Raw genomic sequence first — 18,515 nt, forward strand, 5'->3', positions numbered from 1 at the left:
ATCGGTACCTAGGAATGTAACTATGTGTAATTGTATATTGCATGTGTATAGGCCTATAATAGCCTGCATGAGGCCATTTTCTTCATCGAATAATATAAAAGAGCTCTCGAACATTCTAACGTAGCGCCTGAAACAAGGTTGACAGTGGCAATTTTCCCAAAATAACACCCGAAATTAAAAAAAAAGTATTTTGGATCCTGATTATGAGATATTTCGGACATGATATCCCTACTTTAAAGTTGGGTATATGCCGCTTGGAAACCTCGGGAAGTGCCGTTTCCGGCCATCTAGAGGGTTTGTAAATCCCAAAATTTTCTTGTACGCTTCGCGCCAACCAATGGTGGCGCTACGCTTAGATAGTCAACAAGGTCATATCCCCCCACTCGGAAATACGGATCGCCGCCCATGCTGGAGAGAGATCGCTGAGATAAATAACTTATATGAAATGACATTTAATAGCAGTTTTAGATACGTTTGTAGCTATAAACTTATTCGGGCACTGAAATGCGCATGTTCAATTCGAACGATGAGCATAACACATATCTTGACCTACTTCTCCTTGTAAAAAGACATGAGAGATACGAAATAAACAAAATAACGTACGGTATTTCTCTAACTATAAAGTCTGACGTCATTGAAAGAGATAAAACCGTATGCATTATGGGAAGATCACAGTAATATATGTTACAACGTCCCGCTGTGGAGATGTATGATGACCTTTGACATTGTATATCATTACTAGTGCGTAGCTCTTACTTCCGGTGTGTAGGTGAATAGAGCCAGGAAACTGACTTGTGAGAAACACTTGCTGACGAAGAGAATTGACGTCGTGATTGATCTGAACAAGAAAAGACCACATGAATAAATTAAATTGGTAATTTCAACAATAAAGGTATATGGTATACTCACTAATTCGCTACAGCGCTTTCAACACAATAGAGTGTGGAAATGATTGTACATGGCAATTTATGTATCAACAACAAATACAAATATAGGGCCTATACCACAATGTTTGTGACAAAACGAACATGCAAACAAACTAACTCTTCGGCATACCGGCAAATATGACAGTAATTCAAGTAACACGCAGTTTTTATTTCGGTCCATTGGTTACATTGATTTGCTATTTCGATACCTTGGTCTGTTAGACTTGATTTCAACTAAATGAATAACAAAGTCACATGCTCAACTTGGTGGCATCGCTTGATGTTGCCAAACATGTTCAACGTATATATCAGTATAACATTGAAAAGTTACAAGACCGCTGATATGATGCAAATAATATCTGTCAACACACACACACCTAAAAGTGTCATATGCTGCGACTGTTAAGACAGTGTGGACACATCATGTAGGCCTACTTCAAACTATATAATTGGAATCATGCTGTTGTCCCATTCAGATAGTATATAGAAGATAAAACAATATATAAAAATATCTTTATAATCATATAATCACTGGGTCATTGCTTGTTTCCATGGTCTTGAATCTGTCAGTGAATTAGGGTGATGAAGATAAATTTCAGTTTGATATATTTTCGATTTGATTTGATTTGCTGTATAGACTCCCCAACTATAGCCCGCTATCATGGAAAAGTTTCTTCAGATTACGTAAACGAAATGCCTTGGTCGTAACATGACGTATTTTTACCAATTGTAGTTTGCAACGCCTGCCACATATTTTTTTCTTGTATGAGGGTCTTTGTCATGTGAACGCTGTAGACATGAACATATTTACACACAGTGTTTACACAAAGAGCCTAAGGTGTAAAGACGCTACACTGTTAAAAAAATTTCTGTAAATTAACAGAAAACGATTGGAAAAAAAGTTTCCAATCGTTTCCTGTTATTTTTACAGACATTCTGTAAAAAGTAATTAACTGGAAAATAATGTTTTCTTTTTACATAGTTTTCCAGTTAAAATTTTTACAAGAATAATCTGTTAAATAGAATAACATAAAAATTCTGTTTTATTTAGCATTTTTCTCATGTATATTTAACTGAATTCTTCTGATAAAATTACAATTTATTCCTGTTTGTTTACAGACAGTTTTATTGTGTTTTACTACCAAATTTTGTCTTTTTACAAGTTTTCGATGTTAATTTACCAAATCGTCTGATAAAATTACAATTTTTGTCTGTTTTTTTACAGACGGTTTTACTTCTAAATTCTGTCTTTTTACAAGTTTTCGATGTTAATTTACCAAATTGTCTGATAAAATTACAATTTTTGTCTGTTTTTTACAGACGGTTTTACTTCTAAATTCTGTCTTTTTACAAGTTTTTGATGTTAATTTACCAAATCGTCTGATAAAATTACAATTTTTGTCTGTTTTTTTACAGACGGTTTTACTTCTAAATTCTGTCTTCTTACAAGTTTTCGATGTTAATTTACCAAATCGTCTGATAAAATTACAATTTTTGTCTGTTTTTTTACAGACGGTTTTACTCCTAAATTCTGTCTTTTTTACAGGATTTTGATGTTAATCGTTCAGTCAATTTGCTTAAATCTTCTGATAAAATTCAAATTTATGTTTTTTTTTACAGACGCTTTTAACGTGTTTGTCTACTAAATCTGTCCTTTAACAATTTTTTTATGTGAATTATTAATGGTTTATCAATTCCATAAAAAAGAAACATAAGTGTGAAAATTTGATATTGACAATTAAAATAAATTGATGGGTTTTATCCGTCTTAGTTTACGGCAAGGTTTCTACAAAAAGTAAGTACATACTTAAGGAATACGCCAAAAATATACGGTAGAAGTACGTTGAAATGCTCATGTTTATTTTCACCCTTTATTTACACAACTTCTTCATTCATCTTGGAGTGAGGTCTTCCCCAAAAACATGCACATACAAAGGTGCTTTTAACCTATCACTTTTCACCACTTTACTAAAACTAAAAGCTTCTTAAGTAGATCCTAGAAACACAAAAACTCAATTTTAAAACAACAAGTAGAGAACTTAAACTTCAACACTGAAACAATAATTCTACTTTTCAAGATTTGAGAAAAGACTGGTGACTGATATCACAAACTTCAGGCCAAGGCAATTACAAACCAGTTACAAAAGTCTGTATAGGAACAATAAGAGATACAGGTTTTGCAACTGTTCTCAAGAGGTGGTAAGATCACCTTACACCAAAAGCAACACATTGAAAGCTACTTCATTTGTTGCTATCTTTGGTTAGGGCCAATTAAGTTGCCCAAAAAAACCACAAACTATGTGACCCTTAATTTTACAAACTGACTGCAATTATAAACTTTCTAAATGGCATATACTGCAAAAAGCTCTTCACCGAATATTAAGCTAAAGTAAGATTTTTCATACAATAATATCATTGTAATGTATTTATAATCATATACTATATTATGTCAGCCTCCTCACAGTATTAAAAATTCTCCATAGAGTCGGTCAAGGCATGTGGCTTATGACCAACTATTCAACAACAACTATATGATCATCTTCTGTATATCACTTTCAAACATTATTTTTCAACCCATGAAGTGGAAGACCCCAGTTTGGGACGACAAACACCCTGAAACTATCCCAAAGTGGTCATTTCAAATGGAATACAATCATTAGCCAAAACCTTATTACATGGTAGGCTTAAGGGTTAATTGACGTTATAAGCTTCAAACTTTCTAATTATTATTACACAACTTTCAAACATTTTCATATAAAGCTGAGCCATGATATCATGAACATGCAATCATTTATGCAATGCAAATGTCAAAATGGAAACTAAAAACACAGAACTTAGTAAATCAACAAGGAAGTAACTTAAAGTCCAAAACTGAAACAGTAAACCTCTTTTTCAATGTTGAAAAAATTGGTGCATGCCAATATAAACTTCAGGCCCTGTCAATTCCAAACCAGATGTCTATGAATACCAAGACTAAAATATAAATTCCAGCCAGAAATGGATATTCTCACAAGTACATTAATAATTATTTGATGGAGTATTTCACTGGGGTAGGGGATGTAGAAAGGGAAAACTTGGTCTTAATGCATAGGCAGTGCAATTCCTATAGACCCTACACTACACACAGTAATAGACAAGCATACGTTAGTATAGTTTTGTGGCACTACACACTGTAATCACACTTTTTTTTAAATGAAGTAGTTTAAATAATATCACATAGTATAAACTCACCACTGAAAACGAAAAAACGTTAGTATAGTTTTGTGGCACTACACACTGTAATCACACTTTTTTTTAAATGAAGTAGTTTAAATAATATCACATAGTATAAACTCACCACTGAAAACGAAAAATGGCAAACATTTCACCATTTAAGGAATGGTTCAATGTGCATGAGCACTGGTATTAAAATGAACCCATTGTCCTTGTAAACATTTATACTTATTAGAAAGTTTCCTTTTGTGGCTACTGCCTTAATGCATGCTATGATCAGGAAATCCACTGGATGAAATTTTTCTTCAATTGAATAGCACTCTAGGAAGAGGATAGAAGGGGGCACAAATTTGCAGTCAATTCTTTGGGCAATTTGAAATGTAAGGTCATAGAAGGTGTCACATTTACTATCAAAAGTGAACTTTTAGCAGGCAGGTGTAACAATATAGTGTTAGTAATAGAACTTCATATTAATCAATACTTTATATGTCTGAATAACATGCCAACATGAATGAATAGAATTCCATAAACAAACTCTACAGTCTCATCTCCTGCTTGCTTCAAGTCCACCTTAGGTAGAAAATGTGATGCAAAGCCCATGAAAATGCATAGATTTCAGTTCTCTTTAATTATCTAAAACAAAATTTCATCTGAAACCATTCTGCTTTAGAGGCACAGAATATGGAGATTGGGGTGCAGATTATTTCATGTCTGTGTACTCAGTACTGATCGTAGTACATAAAAACATCATCCACCTGAACGTTCCTTACATATAAGCTGAATGTCTATATACATGAAGGAAACACTAAGAGTGGCTAAAGGCGACATTGAGGTTCCAGCCAGAAGTAACCATCTTAACTTGATTTTAAATGAGTTGAATAAAAACAAAAAAACAAACGTTTCTAAATGGTTCCTGTAGTAACTAAACTCGAAATAAGTCCACTGATCACCATACTACACTGTTTGATTTTTTTATTACTTTGTTGACTCATCCTTGATATGTCCCAAAAGAGACAACACTTTGGGATTTATGGCTGAGGATTTCCTACTTTTTCCTGATGTGGGTGGGTTGATTCCAACAAAGCACCTGCCAAAAAAAAAAAAGAGTTGATTTTTGTTACTTTTGGTGGGAATTAATATTTTCATCATTGACCTTGACACTTGACCAGTAGAAAACCATGTCTTTAAAACATGATACTTCTGAAAATTTGTTGCACATTAATTATTCACTTCACTGTTTCAGGTATAAATTAAATGGCTTCTCACACTGCTTTCATATTAGTTTGTATTTATAATTATGAAAGTCATAATGATTGTGGTCAAAACATTTTCAAGCATATTTCCTAATTCACAATTCTTTTATAACTTTTTTTTAGAGAACAGTTGTTGTTTATAACAGTCAATTCCACAAGAAGACTGTCCATGAAATCAATTTGGAATGTACAGTTTGAAGGATTAAAGCCTGGGTCCCATCTATACAATTCTACAAGCAGTAAATTTTAAACAAAGTCTGACGATGAAACACAAGAATCAACTTCAAAATCGACAAAATGCAGGTGGATTGTAGTTGAAAGGAAATAGGACACTGATCTTCTTGGAGCAACGATCAGGATCGACTTTTTCAACTGTGCATTTTGTTGCAAGTTTAATCCCAATGTTGATGGGACTAAGGCTCTACAAATAATGTCACTGCATAAATATTCTACGATCTTCAAATTAATGATGCTGTTACTATTTAACACTAAACACCTACTGCAGCAGTTCATCTAAACTGAGGTAAATAATTGTTAAGTTAGACTATGACCAAATTTCAAGTAACAGTACCTTCAATGGTATTCTAAGTTGGGATCATGATCTTCTCTCTAGACTGACAAATTATGACTTACTTGTGTAACTACTCAACTGAATTTTACACTGGTTCAAGTCTTTCCCAAGTGTTGGTAGAAAACACACTATACAAGGAAAACACTACCATGAGTTACAACTCCAATCCCAGCTATAACCACTACTGTACAAATATTCATTCATATTCCATTAACACTTACCTCTGGATGAACTCCAATGTCACACAGCTGTCTGCAGGATACTGAATGTTTAAAACATAGTATGTGGCAAAGAGGTAGGCAAGGGCACTCTGAAAATCAGCCATAAGATGATTGACAACGACCTTGTCAACTGCGATCATATACTTCCGCCCGGCCAACAGTGTGGTTCCTGTGATATCAATATTCAAACAAAGATAAAAATGTCAATCCGAGTTTCACTTTGTCATTATTTTCCGAAATTGAATTTTTTTTAGTGCTGTTACGGACTAAGAATATGTTTCCATTCTTTTACTGAAGGATTATCATGTAACATTCTCAAGAGTAGTAACTTTTTTAGGGACCTTAAAAAAGGTATGTCCATTAAACACTTAACCTAGAAACTGCAATGACAAGATCAAAAGTGAATTGCAAGCAGAACCCACTGATTTTTCACTGAATGATGCAAAGCCTAAATCAGTGGACAACCCCTCCCCCACATTGGAAGAAAAAAATTCTCTGCCCTGCCTCTGTAAGAATAGGTATCACACCAAACAAGATCATTGGTCATCTATCTATTGCCTTGCATCTTGGATTCTATGCAAACCTTATGCATAACTTGAAAGGCCAAATGCAATTACCCCATTCTGACTACAAACCCTCTATACTAATTCATAAATATGTACACGTCATTCTTTTAATCTCAAAACAATGTTTCTGTTACATTTTTACCTTTACTACTGGACATTAACATTCTGAACCAACCTGAATGAGAGATTTGAAGGATTTAGCTGATGCTTCCAAGTAAGAGTTGGATGATTGCTTATGCCATTACACCAAACTGAGTCTAAATTACTGCCGCCAGACTAATCCCTAAATTTTGACAATGGTTTGTGGCATATTTAGAGCCACTTCCCATCATAGCCAGAAGATGTAACTTCAATAAATGAATCTTCTCTTTCATCTAAATATCACATTATACTAAATCTTGGCAAACTGCTTCTCAGTATCTAACAAGTATCTACCACACTGAAAGCTAGTACATTTATTCCCATGTCACATTTAGAACACTTTTGATAAGTATATACCTCTATTGCACAATTTGGAAAGGAAGACTTTGCATTTGAATTAAGAAACAGGAATTCCTACTTTAGTCTGAGCCTAGCAAGGGATCAATGGTAGGAAAAGACAGGCTTGGTAAAACAATCAGTAGTATTCAAAAAAAAATGTTGAGCAGGATCCAAGGGATACTTTAAATCTGATGTGCTTAAATATTGTTGATGAAAATAACAAAGCTCTGTAAACAGAAACACCCGAAATGTACATTCAAGAAGCTTACCCGAAACAACAATACAGGGTGATGGAGAGTTCAAGCCAGAAACAGCCTCCTGATCACTGCTTGTCTCCTGGGAAAGTAAAATATGTGCAACTTGTATTTTAAAACCTGAAACTTATACAAAGTTGTCTGGTGGCAGAAATTGGATAACAATTTGATCTGGGCCCCATTCTACAAAGAGTAACCCACAATCTTAGATTTGATTCATAGTCTGTGTTTAACTTTAAATCACACTCAAGACAAAGAAAAACTCTGTATGGAACAGGGCCCTAGTTAGGATATTATATAGCAGTTATATGTATATATATATATATATATATATATATATATATATATATATATATATATATATATAGCAGTTAATTGTCACCTTAGTGTAGGTCAAAGTTCACTTCAGTAGCCATCATGATGGCAGTCTACATGACTACTCATTACTAAATAATGTTTAATTATTGGCCATATACAGCACACATTTTGACCAAGTCAGCTGTATAAACACACTTAAAAGAACACATGTGGCATTACACCTCGAGTACACACATTGCTTTTGGCATGATCTAAGAACATATTCTGCACCTGTGGCATAGTCAGGTTGTTGTCATGGGGCTGATTTGCAACTCTATGTAAGGTGTCCTGAAAGGCTGATCAACATAACACTACAGAGACTATAACAATGTGACACTGAAATTTTACTTAAAATCCCCACTTTGCCATCCCTTGCTTAAAATGAGGCTTTCAACTAATCTATGGTTAGTTCAACTTTACCAGGGTGAAATTGCACTTTTTACTGTAGTCTTCAACCTTATCTTGCTATAATATTTGCCAAGTAATTTACCAGCATGACAACCTTTGCAAATAAATGAAATAGAAAAAAAATATCAGTTCACTTTATAGAAATACTCACCTTTGATAGGTACAACAGGGTATCTACTTTCTCCCCAAAGTAGCAAGTAAGTAGCCAGATTAATCCAGGCATCTCAGGAGTAAGATCGTTTGTTTCTGCTCTGGCAACTTCTATGGCATCAAAAACATCTTTTAAAGCTGGCTTTTTGGTAGCAACTTTCCTCAAATAGTGCATAACAGACTGACCTTTGGTATCTAAAGATTTAGAAAGAGTAGGCATCAGTTCAATACCAACCAATTCATGAAAGTGGCTCATCATACCAATGCTTTCCAGGAGAAATGGGTATTCTTCTATTATCCCTATGAGGGTTATGCTGTTTGTATTGATCATTGTGCGGATAGTGAAATACAACAGTTTCATGTTCATCTGAATGATGTCTTCATCCCACTTATCTTCATTTTCATACATTTCCTTTAGTTCAATGGTTCTCCTTTTTTGAGATGTTTCGTCTTCCCTCTCTGGCAACCCTTTTGGTTGCCAGTTCTGACAACCATAAGAGTCTCGTTTTTTTGCTCGCTTAGGCTTCTGTTCTGAAGACTCATCATCTGATGTGCTGGTCAATGAAGACGTTCCTGGCAGATATGTTTCAGTCCGCCTCAGGTTGTTGATTCTGTTTTCCATTTGCTTAAGTACAGATTCAAAGCCATCTCCAATAACTTCACCGCCTATGTCATCTCTAAAGCTTGCTGGGTAAGAATCAACAATTGTTTTTGAAATAATGGCAAGATTCTTACGGCCCGGATTGCGATTTTTCTTCATGATGTCATCACATATTATTCGTATCATTTCCCTTCTGTCTCTTGGTGATGGCCTTGTACATTTCTTTAATGAATCACTTAAGTTCTTAGGCATTTTGTTCCACTGGACTGTAAAAGTTTCCACCCAGTGCTTCTTTAGTGAGGTAGGAGTTCCTGGACTTGAGCTGGATGACTCTGAAGAAGCAACTGATCCGACTAGTTGAAAATCTTCCATTCCCAACTCCAGTTGGTGATTTAGTTCACTTGGGGTAGTATCTGGCGAAAAAAGGAAAAACTGAACATCAGGGCCTTGTTTCACAAAGAGTTATGCTCAGTCAAGTTTGATATGTAGAACATAAGTTAGCAATAAATCAAACTAAGACTGAGGGTAACTCTTCATGAAATGGGGCGAGGACTACCTCTAAAACTAACAGAAATGTTTTCAATGAATAAAAACATTAAATTTCCAAGAAATATGTAAGAACTAGTGTAGTCTCTTGTTGCCACATGTGTACATAACCAGTCTTACAATGATATGAAAGCATTAGCTACAAGCCAACAAACTTGCATTTCCTCATTTCTCTAAACAACTGCAATTGAAATTGATACAGAATACAAGTAGTGTACAGTATGCCATTGGCACAACGAAAACACTGTCTATCTGAAAACAAGGATGAGAATGTGTGGACATAAAAGCACTGAAATGTTTATTAATTACAAATTTAGAGTCTTGTACATATTTACACTGCAAAGTTTCTGTTAAGCAACTGTCCATGAATGATTACCTCAACTATAAAGCAGATAAACTTGCAAGATTACATGTAGGCTGTTCAAGCATGATCTAGTCACAAACTCTTCATTTCAGAACTGTAATGACTTTTGGTAGTGATTTTTTTGTCCTTTTGGTAAACATGATAGTTTCCAGGTCACATATTGCCTCCTCACTCTGCAAGTACTGTGCTGTGCACACTAAATTGGCCTACTAAAAGAAATGTACAAAATACTGGGGTCTGGACGATACAGTACCTTCAACCCTTGTAGACCAAGCTTTCAAAAGCTTTCTCCGCTGAATTGGTTTCAAATTTTGGAGATCCTCTTCTGTAACACACTTTAAATCTGCAACACTTTCAACTCCTGCTCTTATGAGCAGTTCTAGCACCTTCTTAATCTTGTAGGTGGGCAGTAGTGGAAAGACATCACTCACAGCACTCTCAATTGGACCAAGAAGAACAGTATCATCTGAAGATGTATCTGACAGTTCCATTTTGAATCAACACAAACCACTCTGCCAACAGCAAGAAACATATAGCTGACTGATTTTGTTAATGTGAACGTCTGTCACTATTGAGTTGACACCTCAAACTGACAAATACTAACTATACTATTTTTACACAATGGCTCAAGCAATAAATAATGACCACTGCATTGACCATTCCTTTACTATAGCTCAGATTACTTTGTTTTCCTGCACTATCAAGAATGTAGATCTTTGTTCAAGGAAAGATAACTACTCAGTACATTATAAAGCCTGAATAAGTATGTATTAAATAGCAAATGCAGTCCCAAAATTTGAATTTGGTGGACTATGATAGGCCAAGTGAGGAGTGAGTGTTCACTCACATGAAAACAGAACTAAATGAATAAATTGTTGAATTGAGGCTAGGTGCAACATTTCATCCAAATGCTCTAAAATTTCTCAGAGAAGCACCAGCATTGATATTTGATAGGTTTATATGATGTTTGAAGCATTGTTGGGGAAACTGCATATATGCCTTACATGCAATAAACATACACAACTTAGAACGATATATGCTGAATGTACGGTATTGGACCCTGTGTAAACATGTGACATATTGAACACATGAGGCAAGGTAAATGCATGCACATACATCCATACCATGGCCAAGTACCATCATCATTGTTGAGAAAGTCATGAGTGGAAACAATTATGCTTCAGTGGAAGCAGGAGTCTTCCTTGAACTGGATAAGCTGACAATGGATAATAGTCACAAAGTTCTGAAACCTTCAGACAGTCTATATCATTTGATGGTTGCAGCAAGTACACACCTAGTTCCTCAAGAAGGGTAGCATTATGCAGTTTAACAACAAGAAATGCATCATTGTTACATAAAAGAGTCAACAGAATACAGCCAAATTGCAAGACTGAATCTGTACATTTGCATGCCACAAACAAACCTGCACTGTACTGAGTACCATAGACCTTTAATTTGTTACTCACTGTGGCTGAATCAACCTGTAACTCTTTTGACTGCAGGGAAGCCCTAATTTCAGGACTAAAAATCTCAGGATTTAGTTGCTCACCTTTTTCAATGAAATTTTTTTCAGGAAACATACTCCCTGCACTATTATATGCCTGCAGCTGCTGATGTCTTTCTGACAGCGTATGTGTTACATTAACAAAGTTATGGCAATTCCTAGCACACCGTTTGAAGTAAGAGTGTTTGCTTTCAAACCTCAGTGTCCACACTCTGATTAAAGGGCCAAACTTAACTGTCAACTCTGGATAATGACAAAGAAAGTGATGTTTTGGTCTAAGCTTCACATCAGGAAAGATTTGTTTTCTTTCCTCATGGTACTCTTCTATTAACACCTTCAGATAAACAATTTCATCCCATGATATTTGAGGAGCACAAACAAGCTGAACAATCTCTCTTAAACGCAGAAATTGTTTCCAAACATTGTCAGATTTATCCAAAATTTGCTGGCCCACCAAAATTGGGAGAAGTTTAAGCAAACACCAGTTCTCAACTGCATTTCCACCAAGTCTGCTTTTATTTGAATTTATCTGAGCAGGCTTGTTATTGATGTCACTACCAGTGAACTTAAACAGTTCTAACTTTCTGTTTAAGTCTTGGTACGTAAACCAATGTCTCTGATTAACCCAGTAATCGATATAGAGTTTCAAATCATAATCCACTACCTCTTCAAAAAGGTCATGGCCCAAGCAAGGTGGCAGGCCAGGATTACAGACATGGAAGTAATTTAAATTATTGAAGAGGGAGTTAAATTTAATACCCTCAAAGCTATCTTCACCAGACTGTTGGAGATGTTCTACACATCTGTCATATTCGGTGGGACTTCTGCACTTTCCCAGAGCATATGGCTCACCTGACTGAAATTCAGCTGAACTCAGTAAGCAATACCTACAATAATGTTTAGATGAAAAGCTTTCAACAAATCCGCCAATAGTGTGTGAGCCTAAATTATCTCCTAGTATGCATGCCAATGAACCTTTCCGAATTTGCCCACCTTTGACCTGTACACCAGTTTCTTCTAGTAATTTCAAGTCTCTTAATAGCCTTTTAAATACTTTTTCTTGTCCATACTTCTTGAAATCAACCTCTCTACAAAGAAGTGCAAGTTGCAATGACTCTACCTGGGACCTATACTGAGGAGTAATGTTTCCCAGAGTGAAATACACAGCCAATATTTTATGTTTCTTTTTGGCAGATCCAAGTGGATTCACTACTTCAAAGGCATCTTGGAATAAAATAACCGACAATGCATTTTCCTCACTTCCAAAAAGTGTATTTTCTTTGAAAATTTTCCCATCTGTTATATCTGTAAACACTGGTAGCTGCATGTTGTGGGCTCTCCTGTCTGATTTTATTGGAATCAAGTCATTATCAATGAGAACTTTAATTGTCTGCAAGATGGGAACATAATGACAGTAATGCATTTTTCCTGAAATATCCCTCCCAAGGGGAACAGCTTCTGGGGAAACAAAATTCAGTGACTTAAAGTACTCTTTTCTACTATGTTTTGAGCGCAGTTCTCCCTTCTTACTGTCCAAAGCAACATCCCACTCATTTCCCAAGTTAAGGTCATCTAATAATGAATGAATACGGTCATTACAAATGTTTTCGGCCCTTAATTTTGCTGTAAGCCTAACTTTAAGAGATTCTAGGCAAATGTCATGTATGTTTCTTAGTTCCTCTACAATAATTTGTACGGTTGATTCTGGGACTAATTGTTTCCCTTGCAGCTTAAGTAGAAATAATGCAAAACTTTTCAAAAATTCCCCTTTTGACTGATCAGAATTACTCTCAACTTCTATGACATTGTCATGTTCAGTTTCCCCAAATTCTATATCCAAACTTTCTTCTGCAGTAGTGGGCTTATTAGCATTGCCAGTTTCTACATCATAATTATTTGCTGTTTCTGAAATTACAGCATCAAATCTGAAACTTTTGTGAGCATTTTTCACACGTTTTGCACACCAATTTCTGTGGCAACGAGACAAATGAACACAAAATGTTGCCTTTTTGTGGTACCTTCTCTTGCATGAAACATACGGGCATTCAACTGTCTGACCATTATTCATGTGACTTTTGAGATGACTTAAAAATGCATGCAAATCAGAGCATTCTTTCTTACAGTATGCAATAGCACACTTCAGTGGTACATTAACAGAATGAAATCTGTTTGACTGCTCTACATGTCTCTGGTTACGATGCTTCCTTGTTATATGAACTTTCAGTGCTGTAAAAGTTGAAAATATGTATCTGCATCCTTGAAAACAGCACCGAAATTGAGAATTGGCTTGATTTCTATGGCGCCGTCCATGAGCCACATACTCACTCACTGAACGTGTTGTTACCTTGCAAATGTTGCAAAGTCCAACAAACATTTTTAGTCTCACGACGTACAGAACTATGAGAATACGAGTAGGAAAACCCTGCCAATTTGGAAAAGTTTGAATAACCTACTTATAAACCCACACCAATTTCATTTGCACTAACTTCGGTTGTTAAAGCTACAGTGAATTTACACAATTTTTATATGTTTGAAGTTGAACATGTACTGAGTACAGCTACAGTACAAGATATAGGAAAGCTCTTGCCTACTTGCTTCTTTTTGTACACATGATTTTGTCTAGATTCATAATCAATGCAAATGGTTGTGTCAAAATGATTGACAGACTGTGGTACTGGTAGTGTGGACAGGCTCAGTCCAACTCATACTGGTTCTCACACAGTAAAACTACTGTATCATTACTGTTAGGCCCTAGCTTTGTTGGGTATCATAGGTTTTCAAAGCTAATAAGTAATGTTGGCTTAAACTTAATCAACAATTCGGTTAAAAGTAGCCTATTAATATTAATAGCCTAGGCTACAGCCGCACAGGCAATAGCAAAAACCTAAGTTTTTAAATTGTATATGGGCCAAGCCTATTATTTTATTTCATCAATATCGCTCCGGACTAAGACCACCGTTAGCCACTGATGCCTAACGTTATGCTAGGCCCTTCGCTATTAGGCCTAGCCTATAACTATAAAGCTCAGTTATCGCATCCGTTATACAAAAACATTTAACAGATTTTCCGAAACGGCAAGAAAAAACCTTCTAAGAATTTGTTATTGATGAATAGTCAATGTTTCTACCAACTTATTTGCTAACAAAACTTGAATGAACTTCCACTACACCCACCTCAGTCGAATATTGCAGAATTCTCCTGCGTCATCAGTGAAAAGGCAGCTGGTGTTGTGTACTGCATGCTGGACGCAAGTAGTAGTAGTGTGTACGTACGTACGTGGTCGGAGTTCGGTGCGCTGTTGTATTGTACGTATAACTGAAAAAGTTTCTTGTGCACTGATACGTCAGGCCGTGGACTGTTATTTTGGCGGGAAACGTTAATATGCATATGTTACACTCGTGAACCCAGGTGGAAACCGTGACCTTAGGTCACCGAGCCATTGCGAAACCACTGGACTGCATTAGGTGTGCCATACGCGCTGTACGTTGTGTTTCACGCCAATGCAACCTTTAAACAACATCAATCTGTCTCACCCACATGCTCGCTGTATCACGAAATCGATCGGCATTTACTCAAATTTAAATTATTTGAAATAAAAATGCCCAAATTAAATAGAATGTTTTCGTCTTTTTAGTGCGCATTCAATGCCAATTGAAGACAGTTAATAATGATCACAATTTTTTTAAACCCCAGAGCTTCCGTGCATGGGCATCGCCCAAAGGTCCCGAAAACACATTGACTAACCTAGGGCCCGAAGCGGGTCCCTGGACCACACACCCGAGATGAGCGCATCCCATATATTGTTCAGTCAGATTGTGCTTGAAGAAACATACGATGAATTGGTCTATAAAAGGACCCTATAGTGTTGCTAATTGAAATACTAAATATTTGTTTTTCCGCAAAAATGAAAAGTTTCTGTTTAAAAACATTTTTTTGTCGTAGTAAATACAAATTGATGGTAAAAAAAACAGTGCGATCATGTTATTGCAATAAAACAGATATAAGTTGTAAAATAACAGGATTTTTCAACTGTTACTTTAATTTACAGTTACTTCTGTAAAAATATTAATGATTGCAGTCAAATTTTGTTAAAAAAATAGAAAATAATTGTTTTCTAAATAAACAGAAAATATAGGTTATATTACATTTTGTTTTTGTAGCAATACAAACTGTTTGTAAAAATACAGTAATTTTTGGTTAATGGGAAAAAACCGGAAATTTATGTTAAAAAAGTCTGTAAACTGACAGATATTTTTAACAGTGTATATACAGGCTAATTGTGGAGCCTGAGGTCGATTTATGACCGTGGCAGGTCGATTACGTAATCACAAAACTTTTCTAGCTATAGCGTGCTATAATTGGAGCCAATAAAGCAGATAACATATCAGTCGTGGTTATATTTCTAGACATTTGTATAGTTTTGTACAAATAATTTTAATATTTCAGGCTCATCAATTCCTGTGCGTGAATATTGACGAACTACTTTAGCACCATGACGGCCCTCACCGGCAACAAATTGCCCTAACATATCACACCGTCACATCTCAAAGAACATGCTAAATATGCCTATCAAATGTCCAACGATTACTAATTTATTAAATATCATTTTCAATGCTTGTTTCTCTTATGATATTAATTACTACAAGACTCCATGATTCGGATCACAAACAAGGAAGAAAAAATGACTGAAACGGGTTTATAAAAATCCAATAACTTAAACGAATTGCTGCATGGGCAATAAAAACTTACTGTGAACTGAAGCAAAACAGCAACAATGAAAAGCATAAAGAAAACGTCATCCCAGCTAAGAATAGGATCGCTCTCCTCCCTATTACATCGATAAGTACCATGTTAATTAAAACAGCTGTAATAGGAAAGAAAAAATGTCAGATATTTTGATGCAGTTATTTGTCTGATAGATTTTGGTATTTTCAGTTCTGGAGCGGTGAATATAACAATCATTAAAACTTTTATATGTTTAATGACAGAAAAGAGAACATATTTACAGTAGTTATAAAGAAAATAGCAAGTTACTCCATTTTAGGCGGTCATGGAATCATCAGTGACAAACTTAAAACATATTGGTAATTGTTATTGGGCAGCAGACCGTTATAAATGTTTTGTTTAAAGCACTACGGTATAATGCTATGGTGAATTAAGTACGGTATATGACAGATATCCCACATGATTTGCACATTTGTCAATCAATATTGATAGATATACACTCATCGAGGTTTTGGGCCACAACCAGTATTGATAGAGATACACACGACATATACACACGGCATACATTAATCTTGGAGTGACTCGAACTCATTAGGTCCCGAGTTCGAGTCACTTCAAGATTAATGTATGTCATCCAGTTACAGAGTTGTTGACAATTGACAATTCATAATCATGGACGTTAAATATGAATCTAAGAGACTGACTTCAGTCAGCTTGCAGCTTTGACAAGCCAATGATGGCCTTTTCGCGAGTTCCTGCTTGCAGGAGGAACTAATATACATACGGTACACACATACATTCACTCATCAGGGTTTGGGGCCACAACAAGTATTGATAGAGATACACTCATTGGGGTTCTTGACCATGCACAACCCAACCCTCGACAGGAACAAATCGGTAACGATCCCCTATTACAAACCATATCAACCCTCCCGGTCATAAAATACCCCAAATTTAGATTTGCGGTATAACGAGGTAGTTTTTATAATTCATAACGTAACAGTTCACCCACCAACCCACCTACCCCACCCCACCCAACGCCACCAAAACCCACCCAAACCCATTCCGCCCTCTCCTTCCCTTCCTCTTCACCTATCGAGTAGAAACTCGGTAAGTATACCTGCAAGTAATGCTTTGCTATAAGTTACAATAAGAAATTTACGTTACCATATAACCTCAACGATATGCCTTTAATTATTACAAATGCAAATCTCGAAGATATTCTGATAAATGTATAAGCGTTTTTTTACCTTTTGCGTAATAATATTTTGACTTACCTGGTAGTTCGGCCACTGCTACGATTATCATATTTAAGTAAGCCTCCTTACTGAAAGACTGGCAGGTTTCCGCACAAGGTAAAGAATTATCACTTTCGAATTCTGTTAAGGTTTGAAAACGTAATGCAAAATGCAATAGTGCACGTAATAACTAATGCACTCATGATTATTCAGACAACATAAATATTTTAAATTATAAATGTAGCAACAAATCGTCTGTAGTTACTTTATATATAGTTACAACAGGGAGTTGTTATGGAAACAACTCCCTGGTTTCAGGTATATTTAAATAGGTCTGTGTATGAAGAATGCATAAATCATTATTTTTTTCCTTGGTGACCCCAATTTTTACCTTGACCATCTTGGTGATCCTTAAGTGGCGGAAGTTGTAGCCTGGGGGGTGTACAGTGAGGCCCCCCCCCCTCCCCGAGAAATGTGATTAGTTGCAAAATGGTGTTATAGTCGGCAACTTTTGAAGTAATTTATGTTCACGATTTTCCACTTTCTTTTCCACAAATACGCCATTTTTTCTTCTGGATATTTTTGCGACCCTAAAAAGGGTATATGAACCCAACCCTGAATCTCCTCCGCTTACAAATGTATAATTGACAGGAGGAATGAAGCAATTCTCACCTGAGCACGCATTACCGTCAGCAAGACTTTCCGCAGTCAATAAAACAACACCGTAGTATGCTGCAGAGGCCGAAAACCTGCAATATGTTATATCATAATATATATGTCTGCTGAATATACACGGAGTGGCTTGCATAAGGTATAACTGTCGACTTTCTTCATTGTGTTATATCATTATGTATATCTGTTGATTTGCTTCAGTGTGTTACAGGCGCGTAGCCAAGGGGGGGGGGCGAACCTTGGGCATATTTTTTATATATTTTTTTTAATGTTTTTATGATATCGCTAGTATTTTCAAAAGAGAAATGCTAAGATGCAACTTGCAAGGCCTGGGAAGTGCACTTTCCAGCGATCTGGGCGGAGGCATTTTCAGCCAAAATTTTCTTCTACGCTTCGCGCCAATCATGGTAGCGCTTAGATAGTTTGCAATGCCGAATCTACAGTTTCGCCCCTCCCTTGGCAAATT

At 35.9% G+C, this 18,515-nt stretch overlaps 2 protein-coding genes across 3 annotated transcripts in view; both read right to left on the minus strand.

Moving 5' to 3' along the window:
• The window catches only part of LOC139981571 (synaptic vesicle 2-related protein-like), a 34,943-nt gene that overhangs the window by 6,494 nt on the left and 9,934 nt on the right, over nucleotides 1-18,515 (minus strand). The window contains exons 9-12 of the mRNA XM_071994051.1: nucleotides 18,050-18,126; nucleotides 17,417-17,518; nucleotides 16,164-16,278; nucleotides 757-838 (exon numbers count right to left, since the gene is read on the minus strand). Of these exons, the coding sequence (XP_071850152.1) occupies nucleotides 757-838; nucleotides 16,164-16,278; nucleotides 17,417-17,518; nucleotides 18,050-18,126 (376 nt within the window). The remainder of the gene's footprint in view (nucleotides 1-756; nucleotides 839-16,163; nucleotides 16,279-17,416; nucleotides 17,519-18,049; nucleotides 18,127-18,515) is intronic.
• On the minus strand, nucleotides 2,770-14,896 carry LOC139981570 (uncharacterized). Of its 2 annotated transcripts, XM_071994048.1 has the most exons (6): nucleotides 14,588-14,896; nucleotides 10,164-10,422; nucleotides 8,401-9,413; nucleotides 7,500-7,566; nucleotides 6,185-6,353; nucleotides 2,770-5,226 (listed from the first exon to the last, which is right to left on the minus strand). In XM_071994048.1, the coding sequence occupies exons 2-6, from the start codon at nucleotides 10,399-10,401 to the stop codon at nucleotides 5,115-5,117; spliced, it is 1,599 nt and encodes a 532-aa protein (XP_071850149.1). In that variant the 5' UTR covers nucleotides 10,402-10,422; nucleotides 14,588-14,896; the 3' UTR covers nucleotides 2,770-5,114. The 2 variants fall into 2 exon arrangements, with proteins under 2 accessions (XP_071850149.1, XP_071850150.1); XM_071994049.1 differs by lacking the exon at nucleotides 10,164-10,422.

This window comes from Apostichopus japonicus, chromosome 15, assembly GCF_037975245.1.
Source record: "Apostichopus japonicus isolate 1M-3 chromosome 15, ASM3797524v1, whole genome shotgun sequence".
Classification (NCBI taxonomy): domain Eukaryota; kingdom Metazoa; phylum Echinodermata; class Holothuroidea; order Aspidochirotida; family Stichopodidae; genus Apostichopus; species Apostichopus japonicus.

Coding starts and splice junctions, on each gene's coding strand:
- LOC139981570 (XM_071994048.1), bottom strand. CDS start 10,401: ATGGAACTGTCAGATACATCTTCAGATGATACTGTTCTTCTTGGTCCA. Junction 9,414..10,163: donor TTGGTCTACAAGGGTTGAAG/GTACTGTATCGT, acceptor TTTTTTCGCCAG/ATACTACCCCAAGTGAACTA. Junction 5,227..6,184: donor ACATTGGAGTTCATCCAGAG/GTAAGTGTTAAT, acceptor TTTTTTTGGCAG/GTGCTTTGTTGGAATCAACC.